Source organism: Vipera ursinii (genome assembly GCF_947247035.1).
Source record: "Vipera ursinii genome assembly, chromosome: 1".
NCBI classification, from domain to species: domain Eukaryota; kingdom Metazoa; phylum Chordata; class Lepidosauria; order Squamata; family Viperidae; genus Vipera; species Vipera ursinii.
Genome location: NC_139512.1, coordinates 175,172,402 through 175,191,249, shown reverse-complemented (window position 1 = coordinate 175,191,249; position 18,848 = coordinate 175,172,402). Strand labels below are relative to the sequence as shown.

Genomic DNA, 18,848 nt, shown 5'->3' with positions numbered 1-18,848 from the left:
CAACATTTAAATTCTAATGCTGAGAAACACCAGTTCTATTCAGGTCAAGAAGGCTCAGAAATACTGGTGAGACTTAATGACTAATTGCATTTTAGGCCTGATATTTGAAGACATTTTTTAATCCTTTCTAAACAATGTTTTTCCCCCCACATTAGAAAACCATCATTGGGAGGGATCCTTAAAGACCAGTCCAAAGTCCAGTTAAATCCTTCAAATAGTTCTAGGTAAGTTTATTGTGCTTGGAGATCAAAAGCAAGGGTTGTGCAAGATATAAAACCTTATGTGTATGCTGGGAATTTTAAATTGTTTTCGGTCAGTATTCTTCAGGGCATGTGATCAAACAAGATATTCTTTTTGCCATTCTTGACACATCTGTGTCAGTCTGTATGTCCAGAAAGGATGTGATGCCACAATCAATCTGAAGTCCATTACATATAAAGATACATGCACATGGGTGCAGATCACCAGTTGCTGAAAAATATATTACCGTTTACAAAATTGCCTACTATGCTGCTTATTCCTAGCACCATTTCCAGTATAGAAACTCAAGACAAATTCTCTCTATTGCAAACTTGTTCCACTGTGTTTACTATGTCAGCCCAATGATATGTACACAAATATCCTGAATTATAGTGTGGAGTATTTTCATTTTTGAGAAATCCCTCTGGGTACTATTTCCTCTTAAATATTCTTAATACTTTATCAGAGTTTTCCCCATTTTACTCAGATCTGATACTAAATTAATTGAAGCCAGGCCAATTTGTGCCCCTATTCAGGATCCATTTTTAAACTTGCTGGTCTGTAGTGTCCTGCTTTGGAAGCCAGTTGGAGGAACAAATGTAATAGTGAAAGCAACAAAGTAATGACAGTGTCCTTCATTTTTTTTAAAAAAATATTTTATTGATATTTTTCCACTCAGTAATTGGTGAACAGTGCATTGTCTGGGTTACATTTATAAAAGAATTATTAACAATTAATTTCTATAATCCGTATTCCACATATTAATTTTAGTTGATTTCCTCTTTCCCCAAAATAACCTCTTTTCCAAGCATTGGGTTAATACAATTCTTATTATTTTGATAAATAACAATTAAATATATATTTTTTCCCAATATTCCTAAAAATAATAATCATATTTATTTATTTATTTATTTATTTATTTATTTATTTATTTATTTATTAATGGGACTTATATCCCACCCTATATTAGTATATTTCTTTTCTATTCAATCATTCTGATTGCCTCATCATAGATCCTGTTACAATCCTTATTTTAGTTTATTTCTCCCACCAAATTCTAGATATTCTTGCTGGTGAAGATTTTCTCAAAAGTTAATTACATTTACATTTACAAATTTAACACTATTTTTTCCATATAAGCCATCTCACCCTTTTACATTTCTTAAGAAATAAATAAAACAATGAAAAGAGAAAAAAAAGAAAAAGAAAACGGCTACATCACGTCAAAACTGGCTGTTTGCCACCTCTTGCTCAGTGCCGCTGCCAAGAGGCTGTGGAACAAGCCAGATGGAAGTAAGGAACCTGGTTGGGGCTTTGCGAGGGTTGGGTCGGGGTGGCAGAAGAACAGCGCTTTGCGAGGGTTGGGTCGGACGCGCATGGGCTGCTGCCTCACTTTCCGTACCACGCCGGGTGTTCTGTACCAGCCTACTACCGGCCCTGCAGAAAAGGCAGGGACAACCCCTTTACAAAACGGCAAGAGGCTGGAACTAAGCCTGCCAAATATATTAACATAAAACAGAGCAAACAGAGCAAACACGAACCATGAAACAGGAGCTATTCAAACGGTTGCCTTCAGCAAACCACCCCTCCCACACATTCCCCTTTTAAACAGTTCAGGGCGTGGCTTCTCTCTGCCTCCTTCCGAGGTGCCCCATTGCCTTCCTCTGTTTACTCCTGATTGACTGCCTCCTGCGTTGGGCGTCCTTGAACAGGGCCAGCTGTGGGTCATCTTCATCCATGCTGTCAGGCTCACACAGCTGGGTCTGCGTCGTAACAAGATGGGAGGGGCCTGGCTGAGGGCTCTGCCGAGCCTCAAGGCTATCCTCAGCAAGCTCTTCAACACCCCTCTCCTCCTCCTCTGAATCGTCCGACCCAACTGCCGAACCCACAGGCTGACCCTGAATCACAACACCGGGGCTGGGGTGGACTGTGCACAGAGCCTCCATGCCACTTCTTCCCCTGGGGACTTTGGGAGCACCATCCCCACCTACCGCTCATCCCGGGGCACCTTCCACGATCCCACGCTCTTCAGCCCGTTGCTGGCTAGCTGGGCATGCCAAGCTCGGGCCTCAGCAGATGGAGGCCGGAGGAGAGTGAGAGCCATGGCTGCCTGGCTCCTCTGCCTGAGGACACATGCAGGGAGAAGCGCCGCCCAGCTCAGTAAGCTGCAGTCCGCCCACAGAAGGAGAAGGAGGATTGAGGAGGAGGGCTGGCCGGGAACGGGCACAGGGCTTCCCACAGGGGAAGTCTGATAAGCCCCAGCCTGATAGGAGGCCAAGGGAGCCCAAAGGGAGGCCATAGCTGGCCAGTGATGGGTTGGAGAGCGCGGGACGGTGGCAGCCACCCTGTTCTGAACCAGCCCTCTTCTCGCAACCCCTATTCAAAAAGAAGAGTCTGGAAAGCGTCCAAGGCTAAAAGGCTTCTGCCAAGATTTAATTACGCAGTTAACAAAAACACTAGAGCTTGTCTTCTCAAGCGGAAAAGTTGCTTTCAGCAACCAGCCCCTCCCCAAACACTCCTTTTATAGAGAGCTCAGGGCGTGGTCTCCCTGTGCCTCCTCCCGAGGAGTCCCATAGCCTTTCTTTGTTTGTTCCTGCTCGACTGCCTCCTGCGTCGGGCGTCCTTGAACAGGGCCAGCTGTGGGTCATCATCCTCCGCACTCTCGGGCTCACGCAGCTGAGAAGAGGTCCCCGGCTGAGGACTCTGCAAAGCCTCCAAATCATCATCAGCCGGTTCGTTTCCCTCCTCCCCCACATCTGAGTCATCCGATACATCGGAGCCGGCTGTCGGACCCACAGGCTGGCCCTGAGTCACAACACTATCCCGCACCGCAGGGCCCTTCCCCCGGGTCTGCCGATCCGGATGCGGTCGGGATGGGAACTGTTCGTGAAAAGCAGTCACCAACGCAGGGGCATGAACGGCGGTCGCGTCTTCCCATGTGAAGTCCTCCGGCCCGTACCCTTTCCACTCGATCAGGTACTGGAAGCGACCTTCTCGGTACCCCCGTCGGTCTGAGGATGATGCGCGGACGAGAGGCAAACCTTAATGTCCAACGCCCGCATCAACTCCTGCCAGAAGCGGGCTGTAAACTGGGCCCCCCTATCGGAGACGACTCTATCGGGAAGGCCGTGCAGCCGGAACACCTGTTGGATGAACATGCGACTAGTGGCGCGAGCTGACGGTAAGCCGCGACAGGGGATGAAGTGCGCCATCTTGGTCAACATGTCCACCACCACAAACACTGTCATGAAGCCGGAGGATGGGGGTAGATCCGTCAGAAAGTCCATGGACACAGCCCCCCAGGGTCTCTTGGGCGTTGGCAAAGGCTGCAGTAAACCAGGCGGGGCCCCTGTGGCTGACTTGGCCTGCCTGCATGGGACGCAGGAGGTGACATAAGACTGGACATCGTGTCGGACTCGGGGCCACCAGAATGTACGGGAGACCAGGTTCAGAGTCTTGAACAGGCCAAAATGCCCCGCAGCCGGGTTATCATGACATTGGCTGAGGACGAGTCCCCTGAGTGGCCCTCCTGGAACATAGAGCCGGTCACGATAATACAGGAGTCCATCCGTGACCGACCAAGGCGAATCTGGCCCCACCTCTTCCTTCCGCTGAGCCACCCACGCCTCCTGCTGCTGCGCCTCCCGGATCCGAGCCCGTATATCCACCGGCTCCCGCACCGCAGCAAAAGACTCGACGGGGATCACTGTCCTGGGCGGAAGCTTGTCTTCCACTCGGGTGTACTCGGGCTTCCTGGACAGAGCATCCGCTCTCTGGTTGTGCCCGCTTGGTATGTACCGCACCCGGAAGTCAAACCTCGCAAAGAAGAGGGACCACCGGATCTGGCGTTGGTTCAAATTCCGAGCAGTCTGCAGGCTTTCCAGATTCTTGTGGTCCGTCCGGACCTCGATTTGATGCCGCGCCCCCTCCAGATGATGCCTCCAAGCCTCGAACGCCGCCTTGATGGCCAGCAGCTCCTTCTCCCAGATGGTATAGTTGCGCTCCGAGGGATTCAATTTCCGAGAGTGATACGCGCAAGGGAAAAGGGTACCGTTGGGCGTCGCTGCCTGGAGTAACACGGCCCCAATGGCAATGTCGGAGGCGTCCGCCTCCACGACAAACAGCCGTTGCGGGTCAGGATGCTTCAAGATGGGCTCCTTCATGAAGGCGTCCTTCAAAGCTTGGAACGCCTGTTGTTCGGGGGCGTTCCACTGGAACCGAGTCTTCTTCTGCAGGAGCCGGGTGAGGGGGGCTGTCAAGGCAGCAAAGCCAGGGATGAATGTCCGATAGTAGTTGGCAAATCCAAGAAGTCGCTGAACATCCTTCACGCGACGCGGGGGTTGCCAACTCTGCAACGACTCAACTTTACTCGGTTCCATGGCGATGCCCTCAGGAGAAATGCGGTGACCCAAGAAATCAATGGTCACCTGGTAGAACTGGCACTTCTCCAACTTGGCAAACAGCCGATGTTTCCGGAGGCGCTGCAGGACCTGACGGAGATGCTGATGATGCGCTTCACGCGACGGGGAGTAAATCAGGATGTCGTCCAGGTAAATCACAACAAACTGGTCCAACAGATCCCGAAAGATGTCATTCATAAAATGCTGAAACACAGCGGGGGCGTTGGTCAGGCCAAACGGCATCACCGTGTACTCGAAATGTCCATAGCGAGTACCAAACGCTGTCTTCCACTCATCACCCGGCCGAACCCTGACGAGGTTGTAAGCTCCACGCAGGTCCAGTTTCGTGAAGATCTTAGCCTCCCGGAGTCGGTCCAAGAGCTCGGGGATGAGGGGCAGCGGGTAGCGGTTACGCACCGTGATAGCGTTGAGTTTCCGGTAGTCACAGCAAAGCCGTAACTCGCCCGACTTCTTTTTGATGAAGAGCACGGGCGCAGACACTGGCGAGGACGAGGGCCGGATGAATCCACGAGCCAAGTTCTTTGTCAGGAAGTCCCGCAATGCAGCCAACTCGGGCTCCGACATGGAGTACAAACGCCCCACTGGGAGAGGCGCATCAGGGACTAGGTCAATGGAGCAGTCGTAGGGCCTGTGCGGGGGTAATTGGTCCGCCTCTGACTCGCTGAACACGTCAGCAAAGTCGGACAGTTCGGGAGGCAAGGAAACCCCTGAGGAACCCTCCACCTGGCCGGCACAGATATGGCGGGTGTGGTCCACGCACTGCAAACTTGGGAAGGTGACCAAGTTCTGAGACCAATAGATCTGTGGATCATGCGCCCGGAGCCACGCCAGTCCCAAGACCACGGGGAAGTGCAGATCCGAAGTGACATAAAACTGAATGGCCTCCACATGGGTACTGATGGCCATACACACGGGTTGCGTGGCGGCCGTGATAGGCCCGGACAGGAGCACTCGACCATCGATGGTCTCCACAAGCATGGGCGGATCCACTGGACACTGGGGAACAGCCCATTTGGCCACAAAGGCCGAATCCATAAAGTTAGTGGTAGCCCCAGAGTCAATTAAGGCATGGACCGGAATCCCCTCTGGCTTGCCAGGAAGGATCAGTCGTGCCTCCAAAATCAAATGCCGTGGAGGTTCACAGGCACCGTCGGAACGGCGTCGCTCGGCGTGGTCGTTGTGGGTCGCCCGATCTTTCACACCGTCTAGATCGGGCTCGGGCCGTTTCCCGATAGCAAAGCAGGGGACTTTCTCGGGGCAGGCTTGGTCACTGACGCCCGCTGACGCTTCTTCGGGCAAGAAGCAGCCAAATGTCCAGGGTCCCCACAGTAAAAACACAACCCCTCCGATCGTCGTCTGTCCATTTCCGTCACCGATAGACGGGACCTGGCGGCACCCAGCTCCATTGGCTCCTCCCTCTGGACTGGGGGCTCACGCACAACAGGGGCGGCAGGGGTCTGTGGGGTGGCACGGCGACTCTTACGCTGCTGCAGCCGGGCATCGATCCGCAGACAAAGATGGATCAGCCCATTCAGGTCTGAGGGAATGTCCACGCGGGCCAGCTCATCCAACATCTCCTCTGACAAGCCATCCTGGAAGGCATCCATGAGCGCAGCCTCATTCCAGGCGGAATCCTGGCTAAGCAGCCGGAAATCGCTGATATAGGCCTGTAGAGGGCGCTGACCCTGCCTCAAAGCTTTCAGGCGTCGGGTGGCAGTCTGCGCCTTAATCGGGTCCTCGTACATGAGGCGCATATGGTCACAAAACCCCCCAAAGTTATCCAACAAAGGGCTAGGCTGTGCCAACAGAGGCGTGCCCCAACGAGCTGCATCTCCCGACAGAAGGCTCAACACGAATCCCACCTTATCTCGGTCAGTGGGGAAATCAGCTGCTCTCACGCTGATATAAAGCTGGCATTGTCCCAGGAAGGCAGGAAACAGTTCTGGTTTACCAGCAAATTTATCCGGCATAGCTATCTGACATTTCCTCCTGGGTGGGGGGGCAGCATGTACCTGAGCCTGCAGTTGTGCCACCTGAGTGGCCAGCAAGGTGAGTTGCTGGTTGAGCTGGGCAGTCTCGGCAAGAAGCTGCTCCATCGTAGTAATAAGGGGTGGGTGGCTGAAAGCAAACTGTTCTGAACCAGCCCTCTTCTCGCAACCCCTATTCAAAAAGAAGAGTCTGGAAAGCGTCCAAGGCTAAAAGGCTTCTGCCAAGATTTAATTACGCAGTTAACAAAAACACTAGAGCTTGTCTTCTCAAGCGGAAAAGTTGCTTTCAGCAACCAGCCCCTCCCCAAACACTCCTTTTATAGAGAGCTCAGGGCGTGGTCTCCCTGTGCCTCCTCCCGAGGAGTCCCATAGCCTTTCTTTGTTTGTTCCTGCTCGACTGCCTCCTGCGTCGGGCGTCCTTGAACAGGGCCAGCTGTGGGTCATCATCCTCCGCACTCTCGGGCTCACGCAGCTGAGAAGAGGTCCCCGGCTGAGGACTCTGCAAAGCCTCCAAATCATCATCAGCCGGTTCGTTTCCCTCCTCCCCCACATCTGAGTCATCCGATACATCGGAGCCGGCTGTCGGACCCACAGGCTGGCCCTGAGTCACAACACACCCCGGGACAAGTTGGGGTGTGGGCTCCTGATGTCCACAGGGGAAGAAGCCATGAGGAGGCTCTGCGCCCAGTCCAGCCCAGTCCCAACAGGGCACGGGAAGCGAGCAGCAGCCCCATGTGTGTCCCTGTGCACAAACGTGCCCCCGCCCTGCCAGGCAAACAGAGCCATGGCGAGCAGCAGAAGGCATGAGGCGCTCCGATCACACTACAGCCCCTCCCCACTCTCCTCCTCCCCCCCTCAGAAGAGCTGTGTGGCTCAGGATCCTCCCCCATGCCCCTCCACCTGCTGAGCAAGACGCCCTCCTGCCTACTGCCCTACCCGCCAGAGAACTGGATCTCCCCCAACTCTGCCCAGCCCCCACAGGCATCCCTCTCTAGGAGGAATATCAAGCTGGCCATGTCCATCCTGGCCATGCCCACTCAGTCTACCATGTCCACTGTAGCCACATCCAACCAGTTGGCCACACCCAACCAGTTGGCCACACCCACCCAGTCGGCCATGCCCACCTGGCACCCGGTGATACATAAGTGTGTTTTGGGTTGCAGTTTGGGCACTCGGTCTCTAAAAGGTTCGCCACCACTGCTATATTGTTTAAAGAATTCATCCCTCTTAAAATAATATATTCCAAAAATTTTCTATTTCTTTAACCATATTCAAACAAATGTTTCTTTTTTAAGTATTCTCTCTGATAGGTCCCATCATCTATTTTCTTGGTTTCCATCTTAATCTTTTCCCTTTGCTGAGTATCTTTCTTAATCAGTGTATTTTGTTGAATCAAAAGGTTTTTCCATATGTTCCTAAATGTTGCTGTAGATATAAAAGGTAAGTCAGTATCTTTATTAGGGGCATTTACCCACTGCTTTTTATTAGGAATCTTTTTCCTTCTTTTTCTCTCTGGTTTTCTTGTCGCTTTTTGCCACTCTGGTTCTGGTATTTTTCCTGATATTTCTGTAGAATGTTTTATTCAGTCTTTTTTGCTGTCCTCAAATTTATTTTGTAGTGTTGAAAAATCTAGTATTTCTTGTAATTTTTTTTCCACTTGGATTAGATCATACTCCTTTGTTTTGTAGAATTCCATCTTCAAGTCTCTATCCTCAAATTTATGTTCAGTCATCTGTTTTGTCTGTTCCTTCTCTGCTATATTTTCCTGAGGATTTTTTCAGTATAAGCTTAAATTGGAAATAAATTGACTTATATTTTCAAAGTTATTCTGAATTTCTTTGTGATTTGAGATCATTGTTCTTTGAATTAGTTGCAGCTTTACATATGTCTCTTGAAAAATATTCATTTTTTTCTTGATAAGTATTTCCTATAAATCTCATTTTCCATGATAGCCAAAAGTCCAGATTTTTTCCCCCACTTTGGAAATAGCTTTGAAGTTAGAATTGTTTTTGTTCCCTCAGGTTTGCAAGTCTCACTTTATCTTTACTTTATCTGTACTTTGAAGGTCACAGGCAAGATTATTTTCCCACACACACACACACCAGTTGTACCTTGACTGTCATAATCCTCATCCACCAGTAGGTGTCACCACTAGTTCATTTTTCAGATTTTGTTCCTCTTTGGAAGGTTAAAATTCACTGGTAGCCAAAAGGTGGGGGCAACCCCCCCTTTTCTTCACCTTTGGAGGGTTTTTTTTTTTTTTTGCTTCTTGGGAGTTTCTCCCCTTCAAGAAAGTAGGTAGGATAGAGAAAATCAATGCTCTTACCCAGATTCAATCACACTGTTTACGATCAGCTTAAATTAGTGCTTTTGACTTCTGTTGCTTGCAGCTGGGGCTGGACTCTGAAGTTAAGCCAGCCTTTTTCCTTTTGGTTTCTGGAAGGCTTCTCCTGGACCGATCGGGTCAACCGCCATCTCTCTACAGTCCACGGGACTTCCTTCCTTCATTGCCGCCTTTCCGGGGTGGCTTCTGGCCCATTTAGGGTCCCCTAACAGGGAGAAACTCAGCTGGAGGGCACGGAGTCCTGAGCTTCTCAACTGCTTCACTCCTTGCAGGAACTGGAAGTCCTGACAGTGTCCTTCAATATGCTCTTAATTATTTCTGCAGAAGTGGTTGCAGATGAGTATTTCTTTTTGTGTTATTGCTGGCACGTTCAACGAATTTTAGAAAGAGTCTGGACACCATAATCTTTCTATATTTTCATTCTTTTCTCTTTTTCTCCATAAAAAAGTCTTTTAAGGAGAGAAGGGTAAACTATCAGCACAAGGCCTTTTATAGGTGCTACCTATTGTATTTTAATTATTATGTATTTAATTTTTTAATTTCTTTGGAGGAAGTTTCCATGATTCCTTGATTTTTCTGTGATGAAATCCTTATAAGCATTCTCTTATGAATTTCTGAAATACATGTCTTTTCTATTTTTATGCAGAAGGTCCTGTTTTTGACAAGAGTCCCTAAGCAAAACAGTTTTGTTGCCATGGTATTTTAAATAACATTAAGTTTTCTTTCCAGAATGAGTTTTTCACCTTAGAATAAACCTCTTAATACAGCTGCGCAATCCTCAGAAGGCCACTAAAGCCTTTTGTACAATGCTTAAGATGAATAGATATTCTAAGCAAGATGCTAGCTATCTCTCAAATTATTTCAGCAACCATCCTATGCTCTTGCTTGTCCTTCCAGAATGTGAAACTAAATTAGTTTCCTGCAATGCTGAAGAAAGCATTAGTAATGATTGAACTCTAGAATCAGGAAAAAACATCTTCAGCAAAAATGTTAAGCAGATTCTTATGCAATCTGCTGATGGAATTTGTTGCAATTCAAGAATGACACATTTATGGTAGAGAAAACAGATTTCATTTCTTATTAGGAAAAAGTAATGAAGCACTACAGTATTTATTTTTTATAGTATGTTCTTTCTAAAAAAGTGATTGACAGCATACATACCAAGTTTGCTTTTGTAGAGAATAATTTGCTTACCAAAATGTAATTTGGGGTAATTTATATCAGACATTGTTTTTATGTATTCTGTAAAGTTTTCCTTTCCAAATTGACATTCAGATGTAAGTGTTCTTTCTAGTTTTGTGCAGAGATCAATTTTTTGACACATGCCTTTATCTCCTTGGTAGTCTAAATAATCTTATTTTTTCCTTCCAGATTGAAATTTTCTACCAAAACCTATGTGCAACCATTAAGAAGCCGAGAGCCTCAAGACGTAAGTAAAATATATTATTTGTTATTTTATTGCATGCATTATGTTGGTACGTGAAATATGAATGTTTTAATCCATCTTTTTCCAAACTACTGACATAATAATAATAATAATAATAATAGTAATAATAATAATAATAATAATAATAATAATAATAATAAGAAGAAGAAGAAGAAGAAGAAGAAGAAGAAGAAGAAGAAGAAGAAGAAGAAGAAGAAGAAGAAGAAGAAGAAGAAGAAGAAGTTGGAAGGGACCATGGAGGTCATCTAGTCCAACCCCCTGCTCAGGCAGGAAACCCTATACCATTTCAGACAAATGGCTGGCCAGTCTCTTCTTAAAAACCTCCAGTGTTGGAGCATTCACCACCTCTGGAGGCAGGTTGTTCCACTGGTTAATTGTTCTAACTGTCAGGAAGTTTCTCCTTAGTTCTAGGTTGCTTCTCTCCTTGACTAGTTTCCATCCGTTGCTTCTTGTCCTGCTTTCAGGTGCTTTGGAGAATAGCTTGACTCCTTCTTCTTTGTGGCAGCCCCTGAGATATTGGATCACTGCTATCATGTCATCCCTCACTCTTCTCTTCATTAAACTAGACCACAGGTCAGCAACCCGCGGCTCTGGAGCCTCATGCGGCTCTTTCAGCCGTCTCCTGCGGCTCCCAGTCCTCTGCCATGAGCAGTCCAAAAAAAAAAAAAAGAAAGAAAAAAAAGTGGGACTTTGCTCAACCAATCAATTCAAATATGCAGGGTAGGTGCATATCTCACCTTGGCTCCACTCTTCAGTCAAACCCTGTTCTTCACATGCGCCCATGTACGCGCATGTACACACATTTTTTGTGGCTCCCAGTTTTTCCTTTTGTGAGGGAACTGGTTCCGAGTGGCTCTTTCACTGTTTCAGGTTGCTGACCCCTGAACTAGACATACCCAATTCCAGCAACCGTTCCCTATATGTTTTAGCCTCCAGTCCCCCAATCATCTTTGTTGCTCTTCTCTGTACCCTCTCTAGTGTCTCGACATATTTTTTACATCGTGGTGACCAAAACTGGATGCAGTATTCCAGGTGTGGCCTTACCAAAGCATTGTAAAGTGGTATTAGTACTTCACTTGATCTTGATTCTATCCCTCTGTTAATGCAGCCTAACACTGTGTTGGCTTTTCTGGCAGCTGCAGCACACTGCTGGCTCATATTGAAGTGATTGTCTACTAGGACTCCAAGATCCCTCTCACAGTTACTACTATTGAGCAAGGTACCACCTATACTATACCTGTGCATTTGATTTTTCCTGCCTAAATGTAGAACCTTACTTTTTTCACCATTGAATTTCATTTTGTTAGATAGTGCCCAGTGTTCGAGTCTGTCCAGATCCTTCTGTATCTTAAGCCTATCTTCTGGAGTATTGGCTATTCCTGCCAGCTTGGTGTCATCTGCAAATTTGATGAGTTCCCCATCTATCCCCTCATCCAAATCGTTAATGAAGATATTGAAGAGCACTGGGCCCAGAACAGAGCCCTGGGGCACCCCACTACACACTTCCTTCCATGTAGATGCAGTTCCATTGAGGACCACACGCTGAGTACGGCCTGTCAGCCAGCTACGAATCCATCTGGTGGTGATGCTGTCTAACCCACATTTTTCTATTTATCAAGTAGTAGGTTGTGATCTACTTTATCAAATGCCTTACTGAAGTCCAAGTAAATTATATCTACAGCATTCCTCTGGTCCACTAATTTTGTCACTTGGTCAAAGAATGTGATAAGATTTGTCTGGCATGATCTGTTTTTGACAAACCCATGTTGACTTTTAGTGATGACTTTGTTTGCATCTAGGTGTTCGCTGATTTGTTGTTTGATTATCTTTTCCAGAATCTTCCCAGGTATTGAGGTCAGGCTGATAGGTCTGTAGTTTCCAGGATCTATTTTTTCCCCTTTTTTGAAGATGGGAACTACATCAGCTCTCTTCCAGTCCTCTGGTAGTTCCCCAGTGCTCCAGGATCCTTAGATGTGTGGGTTTGCACATTTCACAATGATTAGTCAGAATGAGATTATGGCAGTCATACTTTTACATATCCGCAGGATGCCAAGTTAAGGAAGGCTATTTTAATCAGTCTCTTTTCTCCATCCCTGTAATATCCTTGTCTTGAAAAGTAAAAATCTTGTACCGATTTCAGTGAAGTAGAAGCATAAGGGAAAAATTCCTTACCCCACAGAATAAGAATTTAATGATTAAAGTTAGATACCAGTACTTTGCTTCTGACTCTATAGCTCCTCCCTTGTTAATCAGAATGAAGTCTTTCATCCAACACTATTCTGGTCTGTTTCTAAGATCCTAAGATCCTGTGGCATAGAATAGAGATTAATGGTGGTGGTATTATTAATATTAATTATCAATAATTATAATGCCCTTATATTGTTTAACTCAAAATGGCATAACTAATGTTCATTGCTCCTGTGTTTCCCACAACAGCAACCCTTTTAGAGGGATTGGAGTAAGAGAGAAAGACGGTCCGAAAGTCACCAGCTGGCATCTGTGCTTAAGGGAGGACTAGAACACAGTCCCCTGGATTCTAGTCCAGCATCTTAACAGCTACACCAACTAGTTCTCTTATACTGGCAACAAGACCCAGAAAAAACAATGGAGTGTATGGGGAACAATTTTAGGAATTGCTGCAAAGATACGGTTATAAGGGAAATTTATTTATTTATTTATTTAGATTTATTGAATGGAGAAAAAGAGCAGTTTAAAGTAAAGTACACAGAAAAAAAACGGAACTAAAAGTTTGAACTTGGCTAGATCTTAAGAGAAAAGGAATTTGAGGGTTGAGCAATACCGGCAGTTACTGAAAATGTCTTGACATAAGGATGCTGTGACATAAGGATGCTTTTGGCAAGAAAAGATGTCAATTTTAATGGGGGCAATTCTTAAAGCAGAGAAAGCAATTGTAAGATACATAAAAGACGCCAGGCACGTATGGTCTTGAATAAATTAATCCCCAAAGACACCAGGCAAATATCACAAGAACCGAAGCATTGCAACCAATAGACTTTTATAGTATAAGGCAGTACTTCATCTAGAGATGGAATCCAAACCCAGGAAGGGAAAAAAAATTACTATGGTTCTCTTGAAACAGAGTATACATTTTAAATAGCTCAGTTTCAAGTTTAATATTCTACCCTCAGCTTCTCCTCCGGTGTATAATGCATTGAGTGGAACGAATGATTCAATGCATCACAGAGTGAAAAAAGTAACAGCTTTGTGATGCCTTGGTGAGGAGGGAGAAGATGGGATTCTGAGACTGATGAGATTGACAAGAATAACAGCAGACCTTGTAATCAATTATGGGATCACGGCCTGGAAAAAGAGAGGGATGCATATCTTCACCATCTCAACTTATTACCCCCCAGGTGCACTTTAGCCATTGATCTGGGACAGTATACGATGGCATTTTCTCTTAAAGAATGCCTCCCTGATTCATTTCTAAATTTCTCATCATCCTTATTTTCATTCTTCTCTAATCCCGCTGCAAATATCTGTTTCTCAAATTAGCATTCCAGTCCTTTCCCTCTTTCACTTTCCCAACATATTTCATATTTCAATTTCATCACAATTTCATATTCATTATCTAATTCTTCAGTTAAGTGACCATTTGCTTTTATTTGTTAATATTGAAATATTGTTATGTGAGCAGTTTGGAATTTTGGTTTTTCTTTTGGCCCTTGTAAGTAATCTTCTGAATGATTCCATATTGGATGACTCTGTGTCTGTTCAGGCAGGCTGACCCTCTCCAGGCAAATATTTGTATGGGTATAAAATTTCTACGGAAAATGTAGACTCTTACCTATTTTGGATACCGTCTTTCTTTCAGATTGTTTCTAGCAAATGAGATTGTCAAAATATTAACTGCTCAGGAATAAATCTATCCGTCAGCCTGAGGTTTCCTGAAATTAGAAAACTAAAGAACAGCACACATCAGCTTTCCCGTTTGGAAGAGCATACAATTCTGGCTTCTTTTATGAGAAGACAGCACCTAAGGCCAAAGAGCCAGATCAAAATGCATTAAATACATTCAATTTCAAGAGGCATACAACTGGTTTGGATTTTGAAGCTATTCTTCTAAGGTTACTTCTTTTTTCATCCCAGCTATCCAAAGTGTTTGAAGAAGAGATCGCGCCTGGTTTTACCTTGTCTCACAGTAAGGAACATATTGATGTCACACTGGGCGAAGAATTCTTTGAGAAAAAAAAGCCCACAGAAGAAACCATCAAACCTACTGTGCCCAGGTAATCTTACATAGTGGCCAGATGATGTATTCACATAGCATAATTCCCAACTTCTTGCTGTCTGACATGTTATCAGTGTTTTGTTATTTCATGTATGTGGGAACAATGCAACCAGCTAAGCTTCCACATCTTTATACAGATTCCCAATACATTTTGAGAGAGGATTCAAGCATGTGCTTTTTGCAGATTCAAGTATTCCCAGAAAACTATTTTAATGGAGGAAGAAGAAGGCAAAGGTAAATAGAGCAGCCAGCCACAGCCAGCCTTCCTAATGTGTTAGATTTCACCACCCCTTGTAGTCTCCAGAGACTATAACTAAGGGCCATATTGGCTTGGAACCATGAAGAATTCTTGCACATCTGGAAAGCAATAGGTTGTTAAGGTGAAGAAGGACATCTTAAGCTCAAGAGTATGTGCAGAGCAGGCAAGGGAATAAATAAGGGCCTGATGATACATATTATCACACAATTTACAAATCTGCATCAGAGATCTTTGTAGAGGTGGGTCATAATTCAAGGTACTGGTTATGACCTACAAAGCCCTACATGGCATGGGTCCGGAGTACCTTAGGGAGCACCTGCGGCCGGCATCAACTTCCCTCCGCCCAGTGCGCTCCCACAGAGAGGGCTTCCTCAGGGTGCCGCCGGTCGGAGAATGCCGTCTGGTGACCCCCAGGGGGAGGGCGTTCTCTGTGGGTGTGCCTGACCTGTGGAACCGTTTACCGGTTGAGCTCCGGATGGCTCCCGACCTTCGCTCCTTCCGACGTGACCTAAAAACCTATTTGTTTGAACAAGCCGGCCTGGTCTGATGGGTTTTGTTTTTAATTATTGTTTTAATGTAATTTATTTTCTGCATTTGGGCACTAGGGTTTAATTTGTTTTTAATTTCTGTATTTTGGGTATTTTGGTATTTATGTCCCTGTTCACCGCCCTGAGTCCTTCGGGAGAAGGGCGGTATACAAATAAAATTAAATAAATAAATAAATAAATAAATAAATAAATAAATAAATAAATAAATAAATAAAGGCATACACATGTCTCCCTCAGTGCCAATGTCCCACCATTTTGGCATCATGGTGGTTTACAGCTTAGGTCTTGTTAAGATAAATACAAAAGAATCAAGTTCAAAATAGATGGCTTTTTCTGTCCTAGAGTGAAAGTGAGAGCTGCCTATAGAAATCTATGAAGAAATCTAGAATTTAGCAGTGGATATGACTAGACATACATTTAATTTTCTCTCTCTCTCCCCCCCCCCCCCAACCCCACTTCCCAGAAAAAAAGAAGCAAGCATTTCCTACCTTACAAACCCTTTGAACTGTTTTTACATGTGCTTGGGATATCTCTTACATCTTAGAGTTGGGAAGATGTATGCTGCTGAAGGAAACCTTCAAAAAGCCTTTAATTACTGTAATTTCCCATGGCATCTTTGATTCTCAAAATTAGCCTGAATACATTTATAGCTGAGATTTTAAGATGAGATTTTGATTCAATGTTTGGTTCAACTGGAATGGTTTTCTGTTAATGCTTTTCCGCTATAATGAAATTGTCTGGAGATTTAAATAAAAGACACATTACATAATAGTGGTAATTGAGACAATTTAATTATTTGTCTCAATCATTTGATCATCAGCTTGTTTTATGCTCATTACAGAACTGAGTCTCAGTCTGAAAGCTCTAATAACATCCCCAAATTCCTGTATTGTATTAAGACATGATGCTTATATTTGCTGTAATTAACACTATGCCTCCGGATTGCAGAATTTGCCAAATATTCTAATCCACAAAATTGAGCCCATACTTTTTATATACACAAATGATTATAGATTAGATCTTGAATGCAATGTCTTTCTAAAACAAATGTGTCTAATAGAATGCAATGGGGGTTTTATACTGCTTTCTCTCTCTCCCTTTCCCTTTGCAGCACTCCACCTAAGCTTGAAACGTAAGTATTGATACAGTCTTTTGCCTCTTATGGTTTTCTTGGATTGCAATCAATATAGTGCCTAAATGTGTCCTCTGTTCTGTTTGCTCCTCTATTATCCTGTATTTTGTTCATCTGAGTTAATCTCATTTCTTTATGGTCTATTGTAATCTGAGTTTACCAAGTATTTTAAGGAACAGCGTACCAAATCTGCTACCCTGGAAACAACAAAATTCTTGTTCTGCAAAAATGACTGAGGTGCTGCACTTATTAGACTTTTCTCATGAGTATTTGTCTGCTCTGGAGTAAGAATGGACAGTTTAATCAGCTTCATCACTGCCTGCTGCCTTTGACAGAGAAAGATAAAGAAGGTCCTATAAATTATATTACAGCACTGTTTCCCTAAGATGTGGCCATGGTGGACAGGATTTATGAGTCCTAGGCCAAATAAACTGGAGAGCATCAGGTTGCTAGTCTGCTGAATTAGCTGATATTCTTCCTACAGTAATTTTTTTTTGTAGTTACAAACCTTTATGTTTAAAAGCCTCATTTTCAGGGCTATTCAAAAGAGCCTCCTAAACTGAAGAGGCAATTGTAAATGATAGTAAAATTGGGAAACCTTTCAGATTCCAAAGTTGAGTTGCTGTTGACTTCACAAGAGAGGCTTTTAAAAGGGAGACATATTGACATGAAATGTTTCAATTGGACTACAAGACACTTTGATTCTGTTTCTTTCAGATTTAGCATGGCATTTTGATAGGCAATCTGATATTCTCCAGATGCTTGGACAGCAATCTAGCTGACCTGGCCAGTAGCGGGTATTAAGGAACCTGTGGAGGACATTGGACTTCCTACCTGGATATAGCTATTCTCAGAGACAAGCATTACCTTTGTTGATATGATCTTTGTTTTTGTTTTTAAAATTTATATTGAAATGGGAAACTGTCCTATTCCATTTCGTTCTGACTGTATCAGATTGATAGAATTGTCCCTTTGGAATGTATTACTATTTACTAGTAAATTCAGATATGAATGCTAGAGGAGCTACACCTTACTGCACCTATCTATCTAAACTGCCATTGGGAGATATTTCCTAGTATTTCTTATATTTATTAGTTCTCGGAAGTTATTTATTATTTATTCAGGATCTTTTAATGGACTTTAGTAATCCAAGTTGTACATTGCATTTGCCTCCAATACAAGTGCAGGTGAGTCACACATTCATGTGACAATGGTGTAATCCAGAGATGTTCTTACAGATTTAATGACACAAATCGGATTTCCAAATTTCCCAAGCACTTTTAAAAAAAATGAGTCCACTGGGAGAAATGATAAAAAAATGCAATATGATGTTTAAATGTAGAAACCAGTTCTTTGTTGTTCAGTTAGGGCTGATTTTTCATGGTATCATTTTGCCAGGATTATCAGTAACTAGTTGGGTTCTTTTAAACTCCTGCTTGTGTCGTTAATGATGGTATCTAGCTTGTCCATCTTATGTAAACATCTTTTTTCAATTGACTTCAATTTTTGCAAGCAGCAGAATCTACTCCAAGGATGTTTGCATTTGTATAATGTGTCCAAAATATTGATTATATTTGGAAGCCCACCTTGAATGAATGAATGAATGAAGAAGGGGAGTATACCTATTTCTAGAATGAACAGGGTGAGCAGAAACAGTTGGAGATAGATGCTTTCTTAGGGATCCAGGCTTTATGCCAAGAGCTTTGTAGTTAATAACTAGCCTCTTGAATTGCATTCAGACTGGCAACCAATGCAGCTCACATAGCAGTGGTGACATATGGGCATACCCAAAGGCACCCATTATATTCTGATTGGTCTTCAAAGGGAGGTCCTAGTAGAGCACATTGCAATAATTCAGTTATATTCATTTAAATCCAAGCAAATTTACATTTCAAAGTAATAATTATTATTTCTCTGGAACAATTTGTACACTGTATTTTGTAGGGAAGATGTTGTTGCTGACTTAGTGGAACAGATTTCTGAACTGACAGCTATTATAGAGCAATTGCGCCGAGATCATCAAGTGACACATAAACAGGCGAGTCATGTTGGTCATGGAGAAAATTTTCCCTATAGATAATTAAGAGATTTTGCTATATTGGGAGAGAGACTACTGGTTGGGAGGAAATTATTAGGACCTCTTCCAGAAACCAATTCCTATCAAGTTAGGTGAACTGAATTTAAAAAGACATTTCTAAAGCAAAGGTATTAATGGGA

General features: G+C 44.2%; 1 protein-coding gene across 1 annotated transcript in view; it reads left to right on the top strand.

Moving 5' to 3' along the window:
* Positions 1-18,848, top strand: part of FLACC1 (flagellum associated containing coiled-coil domains 1) — a 39,103-nt gene that overhangs the window by 2,411 nt on the left and 17,844 nt on the right. Inside the window, exons 2-6 of the mRNA XM_083353626.1 lie at positions 156-224; positions 10,365-10,422; positions 14,551-14,690; positions 16,611-16,631; positions 18,576-18,669. Coding sequence (XP_083209752.1) covers positions 156-224; positions 10,365-10,422; positions 14,551-14,690; positions 16,611-16,631; positions 18,576-18,669 — 382 coding nt within the window. The remainder of the gene's footprint in view (positions 1-155; positions 225-10,364; positions 10,423-14,550; positions 14,691-16,610; positions 16,632-18,575; positions 18,670-18,848) is intronic.